Source organism: Oncorhynchus nerka, linkage group LG15 (assembly GCF_034236695.1).
Source record: "Oncorhynchus nerka isolate Pitt River linkage group LG15, Oner_Uvic_2.0, whole genome shotgun sequence".
In the NCBI taxonomy this organism is placed as follows: domain Eukaryota; kingdom Metazoa; phylum Chordata; class Actinopteri; order Salmoniformes; family Salmonidae; genus Oncorhynchus; species Oncorhynchus nerka.
In genome coordinates, this window is record NC_088410.1 from 33,538,016 (window position 1) to 33,556,592 (window position 18,577).

At 43.9% G+C, this 18,577-nt stretch overlaps 1 protein-coding gene across 1 annotated transcript in view; it reads left to right on the plus strand.

Moving 5' to 3' along the window:
• The first annotated feature begins 12,062 nt into the window (after window positions 1–12,062).
• LOC115142457 (septin-9-like) overlaps window positions 12,063–18,577 on the plus strand; it is an 89,770-nt gene continuing 83,255 nt past the window's right edge. Inside the window, exon 1 of the mRNA XM_065001518.1 lies at window positions 12,063–12,102. Coding sequence (XP_064857590.1) covers window positions 12,078–12,102 — 25 coding nt within the window. The 5' untranslated portion in view covers window positions 12,063–12,077. The remainder of the gene's footprint in view (window positions 12,103–18,577) is intronic.

Genomic DNA, 18,577 nt, shown 5'->3' on the forward strand with positions numbered 1-18,577 from the left:
CTGGTGGTGCTTTCACTCTAGTGGTAGCATGAGACAGAGTCTACAACCCACACAAGTGGCTCAGGGAGCTCATCCAGGATGGCACATCAATGCGAGCTGTGGCAAGAAGGTTTGCTGTGTCTGTCAGCGTAGTGTCCAGAGCATGGAGGCGCTACCAGGAGACAGGCCAGTACTACAGGAGACGTGGAGGAGGCCGTAGGAGGGCAACAACCCAGCTGCAGGACCGCTACCTCCGCCTTTGTGCAAGGAGGAGCAGGAGGAGCACTGCCAGAGCCCTGCAAAATGACCTCCAGCAGGCCACAAATGTGCATGTGTCTGCTCAAACGGTCAGAAACAGACTCCATGAGGGTGGTAATCAGGGCCCGACGTCCACAGGTGGGGGCTGAGCTTACAGCCCAACACCGTGCAGGATGTTTGGCATTTGCCAGAGAACACCAAGATTGGTAAATTCGCCACTGACGCCCTGTGCTCTTCACAGATGAAAGCAGGTTCATACTGAGCACATGTGACAGAGTCTGGAGACGCCGTGGAGAATGTTCTGCTGCCTGCAACATCCTCCAGCATGGTTTGGCGGTGGGTCAGTCATGGTGTGGGGTGGCATTTCTTTGTGATGCCGCACAGCCCTCCATGTGCTCGCCAGAGGTAGCCTGACTGCAATTAGGTACCGAGATGAGATCCTCAGACCCCTTGTGAGACAATATGCTGGTGCGGTTGGCCCTGGGTTCCTCCTAATGCAAGACGATGCTAGACCTCATGTGGCTGGAGTGTGTCAGCAGTTCCTGCAAGAGGAAGGCATTGATGCTATGGACTGGCCCGCCTGTTCCCCAGACCTGAATCCAATTGAGCACATCTGGGACATCATGTCTCGCTCCATCCACCAACGTCACGTTGCACCACAGACTGTCCAGGAGTTGGCGGATACTTTAGTCCAGGACAGGCAGGAGATCCCTCAGGAGACCATCCGCCACCTCATCAGGAGCATGCCCAGACGTTGTAGGGAGGTCATACAGGCACGTGGAGGCCACACACACTACTGGGCCTCATTTTGACTTGTTTTAAGGACATTACATCAAAGTTGGATCAGCCTGTAGTATTTACATTTACATTTAAGTCATTTAGCAGACGCTCTTATCCAGAGCGACTTACAAATTGGTGCGTTCACCTTAAGACATCCAGTGGAACAGCCACTTTACAATAGTGCATCTAAATCTTTTAAGGGGGGGGGGGGTGAGAAGGATTACTTTATCCATTTTTATTTTCATTTATTTACTCTTCAACTATGACAGACAAAAGAGAACAAAAAAATCACATTGTAGGATTTTTAATGAATTTATTTGCAAATCATGGTGGAAAATAAGTATTTGGCCACCTACAAACAAGCAAGATTTCTGGCTCTCACAGACCTGTAACTTCTTTAAGAGGCTCCTCTGTCCTCCACTCGTTACCTGTATTAATGGCACCTGGTTGAACTTGTTATCAGTATAAAAGACACCTGTCCACAACCTCAAACAGTCACACTCCAAACTCCCTCCACTATGGCAAAGACCAAAGAGCTGTCAAAGGACACCAGAAACAAAATTGTAGACCTGCACCAGGCTGGGAAGACTGAATCTGCAATAGGTAAGCAGCTTGGTTTGAAGAAATCAGGAGACCATCCGCCACCTCATCAGGAGCAAGCCCAGGCGTTGTTGGGAGGTCATACAGGCACGTGGAGGCCACACACACTACTGAGTCTCATTTTGACTTGTTTTAAGGACATTACATCAAAGTTGGATCAGCCTGTAGTATGGTTTTCCACTTTAATTTTGAGTGTGACTCCAAATCCAGACCTCCATGGGTTGATACATTTGATTTCCATTGATAATTTTTGTGTGATTTTGTTGTCAGCACATTCAACTATGTAAAGAAAAAAGTATTTAATAAGAATATTTCATTCATTCAGTTCTAGGATGTGTTATTTTAGTGTTCCCTTTATTTATTTGAGCAGTGTATATTTGCATTCAAGTTGAGCTTCATCACTCAAGCTTGTAAACATCTTTGGTGAAATCAAGATTAAACTGAGGCCTACATTTTGCAATGTACAACTTATTATAATTATTTTCTGACCCCACTAACATTTATCTCCGACAAACATCGCCCTGCAGCTGAGTCTATTTGCCTACCCCTGACGTATGTGTTAATACAGTCAAAGTATGTTTATATCAACTGTGTGAAAAGTGTGGTGAAGCAGCCCTGTCTTTTGTGAGACTATACCTCTCTATTCTTAGCTGTTGTTTTCCTGTTAATTCTGTTGTCTTGCAAATATGGCCTGTAAACCTTTTCTTATTCTAGGTTGAAGATACCCATTAACTTCAACCTATATGTAAATAGTGAGAAACTTAAAAGGCAGGTTTGCTATTTAGAATGCACTGGGTAAGGTAGGAGGAGATACTTGGATCAGGTGTTCCATCCGGTAAGAGGACAGGAAAGATGGGGCAGGAATCCAGTTAGAGAGTTTGTGCTCCCATTTCCTTTCCACTTTCAAGGCATAGAAGAAAAATTATACAAATATTTCTCATTCCTCTGAATATACAGTACACCTGCACAAAAACACAGTACTTATGAACTCATTTATCTATTCATAACTAGAAAGACATCAAATCTACATATTAACCGACAGCAAGTCTCTCTCTCAACCCTGAAAACATATGCAGCTGAGTGAAACTAACACCTAAGATGTTTTGGAGAGATTGTGGTTTGCCTTACTGACAAAGAGACAGCAAATAGAGCAAGCAGCTAGAAAATGACAGGTTGTAGAATATCAGATCCAGAGTAACCAAGGGAGGTGATAGGTGGGAATGGACCTGTGGTTGCAGAAAAGCAATACTTGAATTTATTGCAGAGTTCAGGATACTTGAAAAACAGTTGTCTGTAGCAGTAACATTCAGGATACAAAAACACACAAGAATGGCAGCGAGACTAAAGGTCAGCCCCTCAACAGGGTTCCTATTACAGCTAAGACTATGCCTAAATCATTCCATGGAAGGCCTAGTGTCTGCAGGTTTTTTTAAACTTTCAGTTTAAACCTAGAGTACCAGGTGAGGGAAGTTATTTACTAATTAGTGAACTTAATTCATCAAGTTAAGAGAGGAGCAAAAACCCACAGATACTCAGCCTTCTACAGAATAAGTTTGACAGGTGATCTAGTCAAGGGGGGGTGGTCCCAAACTCAACCCTGGGATTCCCCACAGGATCGGCAAGGCAATACTATGAAACACAAATTCACTTAATTACATTAATTTGTATAAATTACCATAATTAGTCATGTAGACTTTAGTTTTAAAGACATAGAGCTGCATCAAGTAGAACATGATTAGAACTACTCCTCAGAGACTGAAAGCATGCGTGAGCTGCTTGCTAATTACCCAGCTCACCACACCTGGTTTCAACCTGAGCATTCAACTTGGTGGCAAACAATTAAGGTCAGGCACACCTAAAACGGCAGCTAGCTATGCATGGCAATGGACTAGTTCACTTTTATCCAAACCACACATGTATATACTTTCAAGCATTTTAGATCATATTAACTTCATGAAATGCCTTTTAAAATGGTGATGAGGCCAGGCTAAGGCTGCCTCATCACACAGGTATAAGATGTGTTTAAAGTTTACAGTGATAGATGCTCTGCTGTGGCCTCTCCCTTGTAAACCAGAAAAGATGGGACCAGACAGTACCAGAAACTGTAGTTGATAAATGCATGTTCACTAGAGGGCAGCAAAACCATGATAATGTAGGCCTATACGGGGTATGAGGAGATGCCATTTGCTTTGTTCGAGAGCATCAAATCCATGATGCATTGTGGGGAAATGGTGACTGACTGACTGATCTGCAAATATTGATGAGTAGTTATTTAAGATGCAAGGTGATTTGTAGATCAGTCCTTCGGCAGTCGCCAACAATGTCGAACAAGCCCAATGGTCGCATTCCCCCGCTCTGACGTTACTTGCATTAACCAATGGTTGAATGCCTCGTCATCAACTTACAACTTGCTAACAGAAGCCTACACAATGGGCACACACTGGTTGAATCAACGTTGTTCCATGTTATTTCAATGAAATGACGTTGGACCAAAGTTGAATAGACGTCTGTACCCAGTGGGTATTTTGTCACAGCCTGGTGAGGGGAGCTATAGGAGGACAGGCTCACTGTAATGCCTGGAATGGTATCAAACACAAACATATGGAAACCACGTTTGACTCTGTTCCATAAACTCATTCCAGCCACTAAAATGAGCCCGTCCTCCTATTACTCCGTCCACCAGCCTCCTCTGCAGACCAAGTATGGGCAGCCTGGATCAAAATGTTGTTGTTTTAAAAGGTCAGAGTTGGAACTAACCATTTTAAATGAATAAGTACTGTATTTCATCAAGGTAAGTGTTTCATTTAGGCTTCACAAGAGGAGCCCAAATAATGTCTTAACCTAGAGTTCGTGTGGGTTTAGCCCTTATCATTACACCAATTAAATTGCACTAGATTGGGTCATTGGACGTCCCCTTTAGCCTTGTCAGGGAAATGCCCCGACTCTTAGACGCTGCCCAAAAGCTCTATCTAAACACAAATATGCCTCGCACGCAAAACAGGTTTGGAAACATTTGTAACTTAACTTTAATATGAATGACAACATTTTTCAAACACAAAAGATACACTTACTGTATACATGACACAGTATAGCAAAGTTGCAGCCAGCTGTGTTTTGATTAACACCTGCTTCTGACCGGAAATGTGGAATGGAAGGGTCCAATGGAAATGTGAGTGCAGGGTGAGAGGATGTGTCATTCCATGGCTGAAGGCTGCTACAGCTGGGTGCAACTTTCTAAACTGCTTACAGTAAGAGTATCTTATATTCTTACTCACTGGTATAAAAGTTCAGTTCCAAACGTTTCCAAAACAGTATTGCAAGCTAGGATTATGAACGTTTCTAAACGTTAAAACAGATTGTTGGGATTGTAGTTCACATAGAGCAAACTGTGGTCCATACCTTCAGCTGACAACCCAAAAGGAAAGATAAGGCTCAGACAATAGGAGCTCACTTGCCTATTTCAAGTGAAATGTGAAACTTAAGCTATAAGTATAAAATATTAAGCGAGTGACTAATCTCATCCATATTAAATTCTCATTTTTCATGTGCTATAATAAAAAGTTTGGAGCTAAAGTTTTTGTCAGTGGCCTAAAGAAATTATGACACATTGCATTTGGGGGGAAATCAATTTCAGCGAGACAAAGGCCAACATTTTTAGGTCTATGCCCTCACTGAATTAGTTTCATTATTGCTACAACTTTACTGAACAAACGCAACATGTAAACGCAACATGTAAATTGTTCGTCCCATGTTTCATGAGCTGAAATAAAATACACCAGAATTGTTCCATACCCTCAATAAGCTTATTTATCTAAAATGTTGTGTACAAATTTGTTTACATCTCTGTTAGTGAACATTTCTCCTTTGCCAAGATAATCCATCCATCTGACAGGTGTGGCATATAAAGGAGCTGATTAAACAGCATGATCATTACACAGGTGCACCTTGTGCGGGAGACAATAAAAGGTCACTAAAGTGCAGTTTTGTCACAAAACAATGCCACAGATGTCTCTAGTTTTGAGGTAGCATGCCATCGGCATTCTGACTACAGGAATGTCCACCAGAGATGTTGCCAGAGAAATAATGTTCATTTCTCCACAATAAGCCACCTCCAAAGACATTTTTGAGAATTTGGCACTACTTACAACTGGCATCACAACCGCAGACCACGTGTACCCAAGCCAGCCCAGGAACTCCACATCCGGCTTCTTCACCTGTGGGATCGTCTGAGACCAGCCCCCGACCAGCCACTGAGACTAGCCACCCGAAACCCATTCTAATTGGCTGGGCCTGGATCCCAATTTGGTGGGCCTATGCCCTCCTGGCCCACCCATGGCTGCACCCCTGCCCAGTCATCTGAAATCTATAGATTAGGGCATAATTAAACTTTTTCAATTCACTGATTCCCTAATATTACATGTAACAGTGAAATTGTGGAATGTTGCATTTATATTTTTAGAAACATTTTGCTGCTATAACAACCTCGACTCTTCTGGGAAGGCTTTCCACTAGATGTTGTAAAAATGCTATGGGGACTTGCTTCCGTTTAGCCACAAGAGCATTGGTGAAGTCAGGCACCTGTATTTGGGGAGTTTCTCCCATTAATCTCTGCAGATCCTGGGACGGCAGGGTAGCCTAGTGGTTAGAGCATTGGACCAGTAACCGGAAGGTTGCAAGTTCAAATCCCCAAGCTGACAAGGTACAAATCTGTCGTTCTGCCCCTTAACAGGCAGTTAACCTGTTCCTAGGCCGTCATTGAAAATAAGAATGTGTTCTTAACTGACTTGCCTAGTTAAATAAAGAAAATAGAAAAATAAATAAAATGCTCAGCCAGGTTGGATGGGGAGCATTGCTGCACAGCTATTGTCTGGTCTCTCCAGAGATTTTCGTTCAGGTTCAAGTCCGGGCTCTGGCTGGGCCACTCAAGGATATTCAGAGACTTGTTTCGAAGCCACTCCTGTTTTGGGTCATTGTCCTGTTGGAAGGTGCACTGTCGCCCCAGTCTAAGTTCCTGAGCACTCTGGAACAAGTTTTCATCAAGGATCTCTCGGTACTTTGCTCTGTTCATCTTTGCCTCAATCCAGACTAGTCTCCCAGTCCCTGCCACTGAAAAACATCCCCAAGGCATGATGCTGTCACCACCTTGCTTCACTGTAGGGACGGTGCCAATTTTTCTCCAGATGTAACGCTCGGCATTCAGGCCAAAGAGTTTAATATTGGTTTCATCAGACCAGAGAATCTTGTTTCTCAGGATCTGGGAGTCTCAAGGTGCCTTTTGGCAAACTCCAAGCAGGCGGTCATGTGCCTTTAACTGAGGAGTGGCTTCCGTCTGGCCACTACCATAAAGGCCTGATGGGTGGATTGCTGCAGAGATGGTTGTCCTTCTGGAAGGTTCTCCCATCTCCACAGAGGAACTCTAAAGCTCTGTCAGAGTGACCATCGGGTTCTTGGTCACTTCCCTGACCAAGGCCCTCCTCCCTCAATTGCTCAGTTTGGCCGGGCGGCCAGCTCTAGGAAAAGTCTTGGTGGTTTCAAACGTCTTCCATCTAAGAATGATGGAGGCCACTGTGTTCTTGGGGAACTTCAATGCTGCTGACATTGTTTGGTAGCCTTCCCCAGATCTGTGCCTCGACACAATCCTGTCTCAAAGCTTTACAGACAATTCCTTCGACCTCATGGCTTGGTTTTTGCTCTGACATGCACTGCCAACTATGGTTTGACAGTGCTCCAATCAAGTTGTAGAAACATCTCAAGGATGATCAATGGAAACAGGATGCACCTGAGCTCAATTTTTAGTTTCATAGCAAAGGTTCTGAATACTTATGTAAATAAGGTATCTGTTTTTTTATTTTTAATACATTTGCAAAAATCCTTGTTTTGCTTTGTCATTATAGGGCATTATGTATAGATTGCTGAGGATAATTTATTTAATCAATTTTAGAATAAGGCTGTAATGTAACAAAATGTGGAAAAAGTCCAAGCTAAACAGCGTAACCAAAGATTACCTCTTCATCCGCTCTACAACAAACTGCTATGGAGCAAATTGTAAAATGGTGTTCAACCCTGAGCTGAGAGTAAATGATAGCCTTTCTACCTTAGCTCCTAAACCATTCCCATATCGATTAACCAACTTTACTTTGTTAATTAGACCAGGCAATACTATGAAAAACAAATTCAGTTAATTACATTCATTTGTTAAAATTACCATAATTAGTCAAGTAGGCTTTACTTTAAAAGACATAGAACTACATCAAGTAGAACATGATTAGAACTACTCCTCAGAGACTGAAAGCATGTGAGCTGCTTGCTAATTACATAGCTCACCAAACCTGGCTTCAACCTGAGCATTCAACTTGGTAGCAAACAATTAAGGTCAGGCACACCTAAAACGGCAGCTAGCTATGCATAGCAATGGACTAGTTCACTTTATCCAAACCACACATGTATATACTTTCAAGCATTTTAGATATTAACTTAATGAAATACCTTTTAAAATGGTGATGAGGTCAGGCTAATGCTGCCTCATCACACAGGTATAAGATGTGTTTAAAGTTTACAGTGATAGATGCTCTGCTGTGGCCTCTCCCTTGTAAACCAGAAAAGACGTGACGGTCATTTTTCAGACAGTACCAGAAACTGTAGTTGTTAAAGGTATGCTCACTAGAGGGAAGCAAAACCATGATAATGTTTTGGGGTATGAGGGGGTATGAGGGGATGGCACTTGCCATGTTTGAGAGCATTAAATCCATGATGCATTGTGGGTAAATGGTGACTGACTGGTCTACAAACATTTATGAGTAGTTATTTTTGATGCAAGGTGAACAAGCCCAATGGTCGCATTCCCCTGCACAGACAGTTGCTTGCATTAACCACTGGTTGTGTGCCTTGCCATCGACTGACAAATTGCTACAACATATGGTTAGTTGATACTTAAAAAACCTATCCAGGCATTGTAAGATCTGTCAGGCGTCAGAAATGTCTAAGCATAGGAACCCAGAATTGTCTATGCATTCAATGGGCTCATTTGGTATTCACGTTTGCTGTGAGAAAAATGTCTAAAAACAACAGACCTCCATAAATGTGGTTACAGCTTGTAAACTAAAATGCCCGTTAGTAGGCCAACAGAAGCCTACCCACTGGGCACACACTGGTTGAATCAACAATGTTTCAACGTCATTTCAATGAAATGACGTGCAGTAATATTGAGTATACGAAAACGTACATAAATGACAGCGAGTCTAACGTTCAGCCCCTCAACAGGGTTCCTATTGCAGCTAAGACTATGCCTAAATCATTCCATGGAGGGCCTAGTGTCTGCAGGTTATTTTAAAACTTTCTGTTTAGACCTAGACTACCAGGTGAAGAAAGTTCTTTACTAATTAGTGAACTTAATTCATCAAGTGAAGAGAGGAGCGAAACCCACAGATACTCAGCCTTCTGTGGAAGGAGTTTGACACGTGATCTAGTCAAGGGGGGTCCAAAACTCAAGCCTGGGTCCCCCCCACACACAGTGAGTATTTTGTAAGCCTTTGTTTTAAACAATCGGCAGCTGTTTTACGTTTACAATCAGCAGCTTAATCAATTTTGATTGGCTGCACGAGGCCTATATGGCATTTTGTTTTTGCACATTGAAGAGGCAGATAGGTCAATATCATTCATATAAAAAACTACCAGAGGTGGCTGGTGGGAGGAGCTATAGGAGGACGGCCTCATTGTAATGCCTGGAATGGAATAATGGAATGGTATCAAACACAAACATATGGAAACCACGTTTGACTTCGTTCCATTAACTCCATTCCAGCCACTAAAATGAGCCCGTCCTCCTATTACTCCTTCCACCAGCCTCCTCTGCAGACCAAGTATGGGCATACTGGATCAAAATGTTGTTGTTTTAAAAGGTCAGAGTTGGAACTAACCATTTTAAATGAATAAGTACTGTATTTCATCAAGGTAAGTGTTTCATTTAGGCTTCACAAGAGGAGCCCAAATAATGTCTTAACCTAGAGTTCGTGTGGGTTTAGCCCTTATCATTACACCGATTCAATTGCACTAGATTTGGGTCATTGGACGTCCCCTTTAGCCTTGTCAGGGAAATGCCCCGACTCTTAGACGCTGCCCAAATCCTCTATCTAATCGCAAATATGCCTCGCACGCAAAACAGGTTTGGAAACATTTGTAACTTAACTTTAATATGAATGACAACATTTTTCAAACACAAAAGATACACTTACTGTATACATGTTTTATTTATTTATTTATTTATTTTATTTCACCTTTATTTAACCAGGTAAGCAAGTTGAGAACAAGTATACATGACACAGTATAGCAAAGTTGCAGCCAGCTGTGTTTTGATTAACACCTGCTTCTGACCGGAAATGTGGAATGGAAGGGTCCAATGGAAATGTGAGTGCAGGGTGAGAGGATGTGTCATTCCATGGCTGAAGGCTGCTACAGCTGGGTGCAACTTTCTAAACTGCTTACAGTAAGAGTATCTTATATTCTTACTCACTGGTATAAAAGTTCAGTTCCAAACGTTTCCAAAACAGTATTGCGAGCTAGGATTATGAACGTTTCTAAACGTTAAAACAGATTGTTGGGATTGTAGTTCACATAGAGCAAACTGTGGTCCATACCTTCAGCTGACAATCCAAAAGGCTATAGTTTTGGATTGAACAAAAATATAAACGCAACCTGTAAAGCATTGGTCCCATGTTTCATGAGCTGAAATAAAGTATCTCAGAATTGTTCCATATGCACAAAAAGCTTATTTATCTCAAATAAAACGTCCCTGTTAGTGAATATTTCTCCTTTGTCCCAAAAATGTAATAAAATCATCCACCTGACAGGTGTGGCAAATCAAGAAGCTGATTTAAACAGCATGATCATTACACAGGTACACATTGTGCTGGGGACAATAAAAGGACACTAAAATATGCAGTTTTGTCACACAACAATCCCACAGATATCTGAAGTTTTGAGGGAGCGTATTGGAGGTGGCTTATGGTAGAGACATGAATATTCAATTCAATTATTCAAATGCAATTGGCATGCTGACTGCAAGAATGTCCACCAGAGCTGTTTCCAGAGAATTGAATATTCATGTCTCTACCATAAGCCACCTCCAATGTTGTTTTAGAGAATTTGGCAGTAAATCCAACCAGCCTCACAACCGCAACCCACGTGTAACCAATTCAGCCCAGGACCTCCATATCCGGGTAGACCACGTGTAACCAATTCAGCCCAGGACCTCCAGATCCGGGTAGACCACGTGTAACCAATTCAGCCCAGGACCTCCAGATCCGGGTAGACCACGTGTAACCAATTCAGCCCAGGACCTCCAGATCCGGGTAGACCACGTGTAACCAATTCAGCCCAGGACCTCCAGATCCGGGTAGACCACGTGTAACCAATTCAGCCCAGGACCTCCATATCCGGGTAGACCACGTGTAACCAATTCAGCCCAGGACCTCCAGATCCGGGTAGACCACGTGTAACCAATTCAGCCCAGGACCTCCAGATCCGGCTTCTTCACCTGTGGGATCATCTGAGACCAGCCACCCAGACAGCTGATGAAACACAGGAATATTTCTGTCTGTAATAAGGCCCCTTTGTGGGGTAAAACCCATTCTGATTGACTGTGCCTGGCTCCCAATTTAGTGGGCCTATGCCCTCCAGGCCCACCCATGGCTGTGCTCCTGCCCAGTCATGTGAAATCCGTAGATTACGGCCCTATTCATTTATTTTAATTGTCTGATTTCCTTATATGAACTCTAACTCAGTAAAATTGTTGCATGTAGCCTTAATATTTTTTTCAGTAATAGAAACATCTGAGTCATTAATATTTATACGGCTAAATTGGGTGTTTGTGACATTTTACACCACAATAAAATGCAATGGATGTGTTCTAATTTACGAATAGAACCTCCTCAATCTTCCATGTAATGGTCAGTAGAGCGACATTTTGTGGACGCCAATGAGCTCAAACAAATGTATTCCGTACGTCAAGAACCTATGACGTCGTCTCTGCGACCTCTCTCTCTTCACATGGATTGATTGAATACGCACGGATGATGTCATGCATAGAAAGCCGAACACTAAAATAACAGCATGTTCATAAGTGGGACGTGCGTAAAAGGCACATCAACATCCATTCGTGCCACTGATGCACCCGTGATTCCGTATGCACGCTAGTGTGGTCTGAAACTTGGAGCATCCCACGAAGTGCACATCAGGCTTGGTGAAACATTCAGTGACAATAAATAATACAGGCTAGGCTACGATAGTTCGAGTAGGCTACTCGATGGTTTGAATTGGGATACGGCGAACGGTTACGCATGAGCCGCGCCAACAGTTAGAACCGTGAAAGGACAAGCGTGATCTAGTACAAGAATACTTGGACGAATACTCTATTCATTTGTTGGGGGAAAACGTTGACTAATTGTCGCCCAAACGACCAGAACATGAAGAAAAGTCCTGCGAATTCAGGTATGTTGGGAAATGTGTTATTATTGTGGAATACACTATTGTGCGCCCACCCCTCAATTTCAAGTTGCTTTATTTCCACGAGATCTTGGAGGCTTGTTGCAGATGATGTGATATGTTTGAGTGCATGTCTGTCTACTATGTATTTTCAGCACTTAGTTTGATTTGTATTTTAATTATTTTAATTTGAACCTCTTATGTACATTTCTGAATACATTTTCGTTTAATGATCTATAGGCTAGTGTTTTTCCCTACATGTCTACATGTGTACCATATGCCTGGACTTCCCTGTATTTTCATTACTTGCATGACTTGTCATTAGACAAATCAAAGAGCCTAAACTTTAACACAGGGAGAGGTACAGGTCAGTCACCTCTATCACCTTTCTCTCCTTTTTATTGACTCTCTCCTTTTATTTATTTAATCTTTCTCTGTCTCTTTTTGCATTTTTCTTCTCTCCCCTCTGACCAGTGTGTGTATGCAGACTGAGAGGAGAGCCTCCTGGACTTCTCTAGCCATTAAGGCCTCTGTCTGTCCCATTATGCTTCATCCCTTTGTCCTTCTCCTTCCTGCTCTCTATGGCTGTGATGTGCTGGCCCTCTCTAGGCTGTGCTCTATTAATACATATAGTGGTGTGTGTGTGTGTGTGTGTGTGTGTGTGTGCGTGTGTGTGTGCGTGTGTGTGTGCGGTGTGCGTGTGTGTGTGTGTGTGTGTGTGTGTGTGTGTGTCACAGCATACCTCTGCTCACTGGCTCCTCTCAGACCCCATCTGTGCTTCCCACTCGTTCCCAACGTTCAGGACCACAGGACGGGCTCCTGGGATCAAGTGAATCGGAAAATAACACATGCTGATGCCAAAGTGTTTTTTAGTGTGTTGGGATTCATGCTCAGATTACAGTTGGCAATACAGCACAAATGGATCAGGGACCAGGCTAAGCATCATTAAGTCAGTGTGTGACCTTTCAGAGGGAATGAGAATGGCCTTTAAAGCAGGACCTTTTCCTACATAGCATTATCCTCAGCAGTTTATGGAGTGCTTTGAGTGATTATCACTGTATGTCGGCTCCTGGGAGAGCTCTGATACTGATACCAGCCCTCTCCTAGTGGTGGTGTTGAGACAAACCAGACAGCCTGTCCCAAAACACTCACTAACCCTTCTCCTTGGGCTTATCCTTTCGATTTTAAATCTGTAGGTTGTTAGCAATATGGTGGAAGGTCCCCCACTACACTGCTGAAACCTATCGAGAGCCTTCAGATCTGCTTATACCGATACCAGTGCTCTGTTTGTGAGGTTGAGACTAGAGGTCGACCGATTAATCGGAATGGCTGATTAATTGCAGATTTAATGTTTTCATACCAATCGGAAATCGTTATTTTTGGACACTGATTTGGCCGATTTTTTTAGAAACTGTACATTTAATTTGTTTTACACCTTTATTTAGTCTTTATTTAACTAGGCAAGTCAGTTAAGAACACATTCTTATTTTCAATGACGTCCTAGGAACGGAGGGATAACTGCCTCGTTCAGGGGCAGAACGACAGATTTTCACCTTGTCAGCTCGGGGGATTCAATCTTGCAACCTTACAGTTAACTGGTCCAACGCTCTAACCACCTGCCTCTCGTTGCACTCCACGAGGAGACTGCCTGTTACGCGAATGCAGTAAGCCAAGGTAAGTTGCTAACTAGCATTAAACTTATCTTATAAAAAACAATCAATCAATCATAATCACTAGTTAACTACACATGGTTGATGATATTACTAGTCTATCTAGCGTGTCCTGCGTTGCATATAATCGATGCCGTGTGTATCGTTGCTCCAATGTGTACCTAACCATAAACATCAATGCCTTTCTTAAAATCAATACACAGAAGTATATATTTTTAAACCTGCATATTTAGCTAAAAGAAATCCAGGTTAGCAGGCAATATTACCAGGTAAAATTGTGTCACTTCTCTTGTGTTCATTGCACGCAGAGTCAGTGTATATGCAACAGTTTGGCCCGCCTAATTTGCCAGAATTTTATGTAATTATGACATAACATTGAAGGTTCTGCAATGTAACAGGAATATTTAGACTTATGGATGCCACCCGTTAGATAAAATACGGAACGGTTCCGTATTTCACTGAAAGAATAAAAGTCTTGTTTTCGAGATGATAGTTTCCGGATTCGGCCATATTTCCCATCCCTGTGGTTAGCGCTGCTCTATTTCCCATCCCTGTGGTTAGTGCTGCTCTATTTCCCATCCCTGTGGTTTGCCCTGCTCTATTTCCCATCCCTGTGGTTAGCGCTGCTCTATTTCCCATCCCTGTGGTTAGCGCTGCTCTATTTCCCATCCCTGTGGTTAGCGCTGCTCTATTTCCATCCCTGTTGGCTCTATTTCCCATCCCTGTGGCGCTGCTCTATTTCCCATCCCTGTGGTTAGCGCTGCTCATTTTCCATCCCTGTGGTTAACGCTGCTCTATTTCCCCTCCCTGTGGTTAGGGCTGCTCTATTTTCCCATCTATTTCCCTGTGGTTAGCGCTGCTCTATTTCCCATCCCTTCCCATCATCCCTGTGGTTAGCGCTGCTCTATTTCCCATCCCTGTGGTTAGCGCTGCTCTATTTTCTATCCCTGTGGTTAACGCTGCTCTAGTTCCCCTCCCTGTGGTTAGGGCTGCTCTATTTCCCATCCCTGTGGTTAGCGCTGCTCTATTTCCTATCCCTGTGGTTAGCGCTGCTCTATTTCCCATCCCTGTGGTTAACGCTGCTCTATTTCCCATCCCTGTGGTTAGCGCTGCTCTATTTTCCATCCCTGTGGTTAGCGCTGCTCTATTTCCCATCCCTGTGGTTAGCGCTATTTCCCATCCCTGTTTTCCATCCCTGTGGTTAGCGCTGCTCTATTTTCCATCCCTGTGGTTAGCGCTGCTCTATTTCCTATCCCTGTGGTTAGCGCTGCTCTATTTCCCATCCCTGTGGTTAGCGCTGCTCTATTTCCCATCCCTGTGTTTAGCGCTGCTCTATTTCCCATCCCTGTGGTTAGCGCTGCTCTATTTTCTATCCCTGTGGTTAACGCTGCTCTATTTCCCCTCACTGTGGTTAGGGCTGCTCTATTTCCCATCCCTATGGTTAGCGCTGCTCTATTTCCCATCCCTGTGGTTAGCGCTGCTCTATTTCCCATCCCTGTGGTTAGCTCTGCTCTATTTTCTATCCCTGTGGTTAACGCTGCTCTAGTTCCCCTCCCTGTGGTTAGGGCTGCTCTATTTCCCATCCCTGTGGTTAGCGCTGCTCTATTTCCTATCCCTGTGGTTAGCGCTGCTCTATTGCCCATCCCTGTGGTTAACGCTGCTCTATTTCCCATCCCTGTGGTTAGCGCTGCTCCATTTCCTATCCCTGTGGTTAGCGCTGCTCTATTTCCCATCCCTGTGTTTAGCGCTGCTCCATTTTCCATCCCTGTGGTTAGCGCTGCTCCATTTTCCATCCCTGTGGTTAGCGCTGCTCTATTTTCCATCCCTGTGGTTAGCGCTGCTCTATTTCCTATCCCTGTGGTTAGCGCTGCTCTATTTCCCATCCCTGTGGTTAGCGCTGCTCTATTTCCTATCCCTGTGGTTAGCGCTGCTCTATTTCCTATCCCTGTGGTTAGCGCTGCTCTATTTTCCATCCCTGTGGTTAGCGCTGCTCTATTTCCCATCCCTGTGGTTAGCGCCGCTCTATTTCCTATCCCTGTGGTTAGCGCTGCTATATTTCCCATCCCTGTGGTTAGCGCTGCTCTATTTCCCATCCCTGTGGTTAGCGCTGCTCTATTTCCCATCCCTGTGTTTAGCGCTGCTCTATTTCCCATCCCTGTGGTTAGCGCTGCTCTATTTCCTATCCCTGTGGTTAGCGCTGCTCTATTTTCCATCCCCGTGGTTAGCGCTGCTCTATTTCCCATCCCCGTGGTTAGCGCTGCTCTATTTCCCATCCCTGTGGTTAGCGCTGCTCTATTGCCCATCCCTGTGGTTAGCGCTGCTCTATTTCCCATCCCTGTGGTTAGCGCTGCTCTATTTCCCATCCCTGTGGTTAGCGCTGCTCTATTTTGCATCGCTGTGTTACAGTGAGGGGGGTTCTTCTCTCTCATCTACCCTCCTCCTCAGTCTTCCATTACTAACAACCAGTGGACATAGATATTATTCAATATTTTCTTCCACACAGAGGAAGACTTTTGTTTTGTGTCTGATGTCGCCTATGAATGCAAGGCCAGGGAATCTTCATCTGGACAGAGGCCTCTGTCTGTCTGTCAGGGATACACATCAAGAACTAATGGGCTGGATGGATGTACCTATGTTGTTGCCTATTTCCCAGTAGCAAACTCCAAATGAAAGCGTGGTGGGAGCTCAGCTGAGTAAATGCACTCCCCATCTCTCTCTCTGGACATGTGAGCGAACCCAGTCAGCTGCACTGTACACTGACTCCTCTCAGGATTTGTCCGCACACTGAATGGACCTTTTGTGCTGAGGAGTTGCTCAAGGGAGTGTTATGAGCTTGTTACACTTGCTATTTTTTGATGCTGGCCTCCATAATGAAGTGGGTGTCAGGTCTCTGATGTGCATTAGCAGCAAGCCTTTCAAAGACTTATAGCGAATCAAATGGATCGGTGAAGCGTAACGTCCCCATCAGCATGGTTTGTCATCAGGAAAATCGTTATGCTGACCTACAGCGATTTATATTCTAGTCTTCAGCTAAGTTAGTACTAACAGGAAAGAGAGACCAGAAATACATGTATTGTTAGTGCGTATGAGTTACTAATCTGTAACAGTGTTTGTGTTTGTCAGATTATTTGTGTGTGGTGTAGTCGTTCCTAATGGGGCAGCACTCCCGGTGATGTCATTGATGTGAGGAAGTGACAAATTATCTCAGATGTCGCATCGGGGTCAACTGGGACCGCTAGGCGTCTCTGGTTCCTGGGCACAGACAGTTGAAAGTAGGGCAGAGTCTCTCAACTCTGGTTCAGGGTACCCCCACACAGGGAGTGCAGGCTTTTGTTCAAGCCAAACACTAACTCTTGAATCAATTCATCAACGAGCCATTGACCAGTTGAATCAGGTGTGTAAGTGCAGAATCAGTTTAGTGCTGGGCTGGAACAAATGCCTGAATACTGTGTGAGTGTCCCCTAGACCAGAATTGAGCAACGCCGTAGTAAAGGAATGCTGTGTATCAACCCTCCGTGTGGCTGGACGAGTTGAGCAACCCTGTATGTAATAAGGACCGTTGTATCTAGTTTTCCCGTTAGGCTCCAGTGTGTCAGCCATCCTCCTACTCAGTAGCACAACGGCAGATCCAGGTCCCGTAGTGACCAAGCAGCAGATGAGGAGTCAATACTGCTCTTTATGTCTCCTTAACAATGCTGCCTTACAGTGAAGCCAGCTCGTTCCCTGAGTCTGAGACACTCTGTACTGGACCAAACCCAACTCACTGTGGATCGTGCTTCCAATGGTTCACTGAGTTCGAGCATGGTGCTGGCAACACAAGGGTTGTGGATTAGATTTCCCACATGGGCCATTTTTTTTCATGTTCGTCCTGTGTCATTGTTAATAATGTTGACTATTCTGTCTCTTTAGAATAAAGTGTCTGCTAAGGGACGTATTAACCTCTCTCGTTGATGAGTATCACACCAGAACTCCCACCCAGAACTCCCACCCAGAACTCCCACCCAGAACTCCCACTACTTAGCCTGTGGTTCTCAACGGGACTTGGTGTTCTGTGAATTTGCATATCCGCACTAATGGTTCTATCTCCATTTCCTGCTGGAGAAGCTTTAAGCTTTCATTAGCCTAATCTTACGCCCCCCATAGGAAGTAACCCATTACTTATTATGGCTCATTTGTCTCCAGTCTCCCCAGGTCCAGATGCCTCTATGATTAGCCTCGCTGTGCAGGAATGCCCACTGACGTTTTGTTTTGGAATGCCGTCAATACCGCCGGAAATACTGTGGTGCGCTCTATGACATCATTAGCCAGTGTGTCAGAGTTCAGCTATATATAGGGATGTTGATTTGTGTAACACGGATGACATTTCAGCTTAAAGCCTAGAACCCCCCCCCACACACACACACACACACACTGAAAACAGGACACTGAAAACAGGGCCATGTCACTATGGCTTAGGGTGATGGGCAGTCTTCTAGTGTTATCCATTATTTAGTTATATAACTTATATAAAACACACACACCTTCTGTTGAGAGCAGATGTCATTAACATAGCATGACTAATGAGCTAGTCATTATTGCCATGCAGATTGGCTTGTAAACATATTATTATCATATTAGGGGGTAATCAAGAGAAATTTTTTCCCCCAAAACTTTATTGCATTTCCGCAGATGCATTAAAAACAGTAATAGCATGTGTTTTTAAAAGAATCGATTTTAAGGTACAATGGTAGGTAATGTGGATGGCCATGTCAATTAATAGTTGCATAATGTCTCAGTAGAAGCCACGTAGGGCATATTTAACGCTCTGTGGT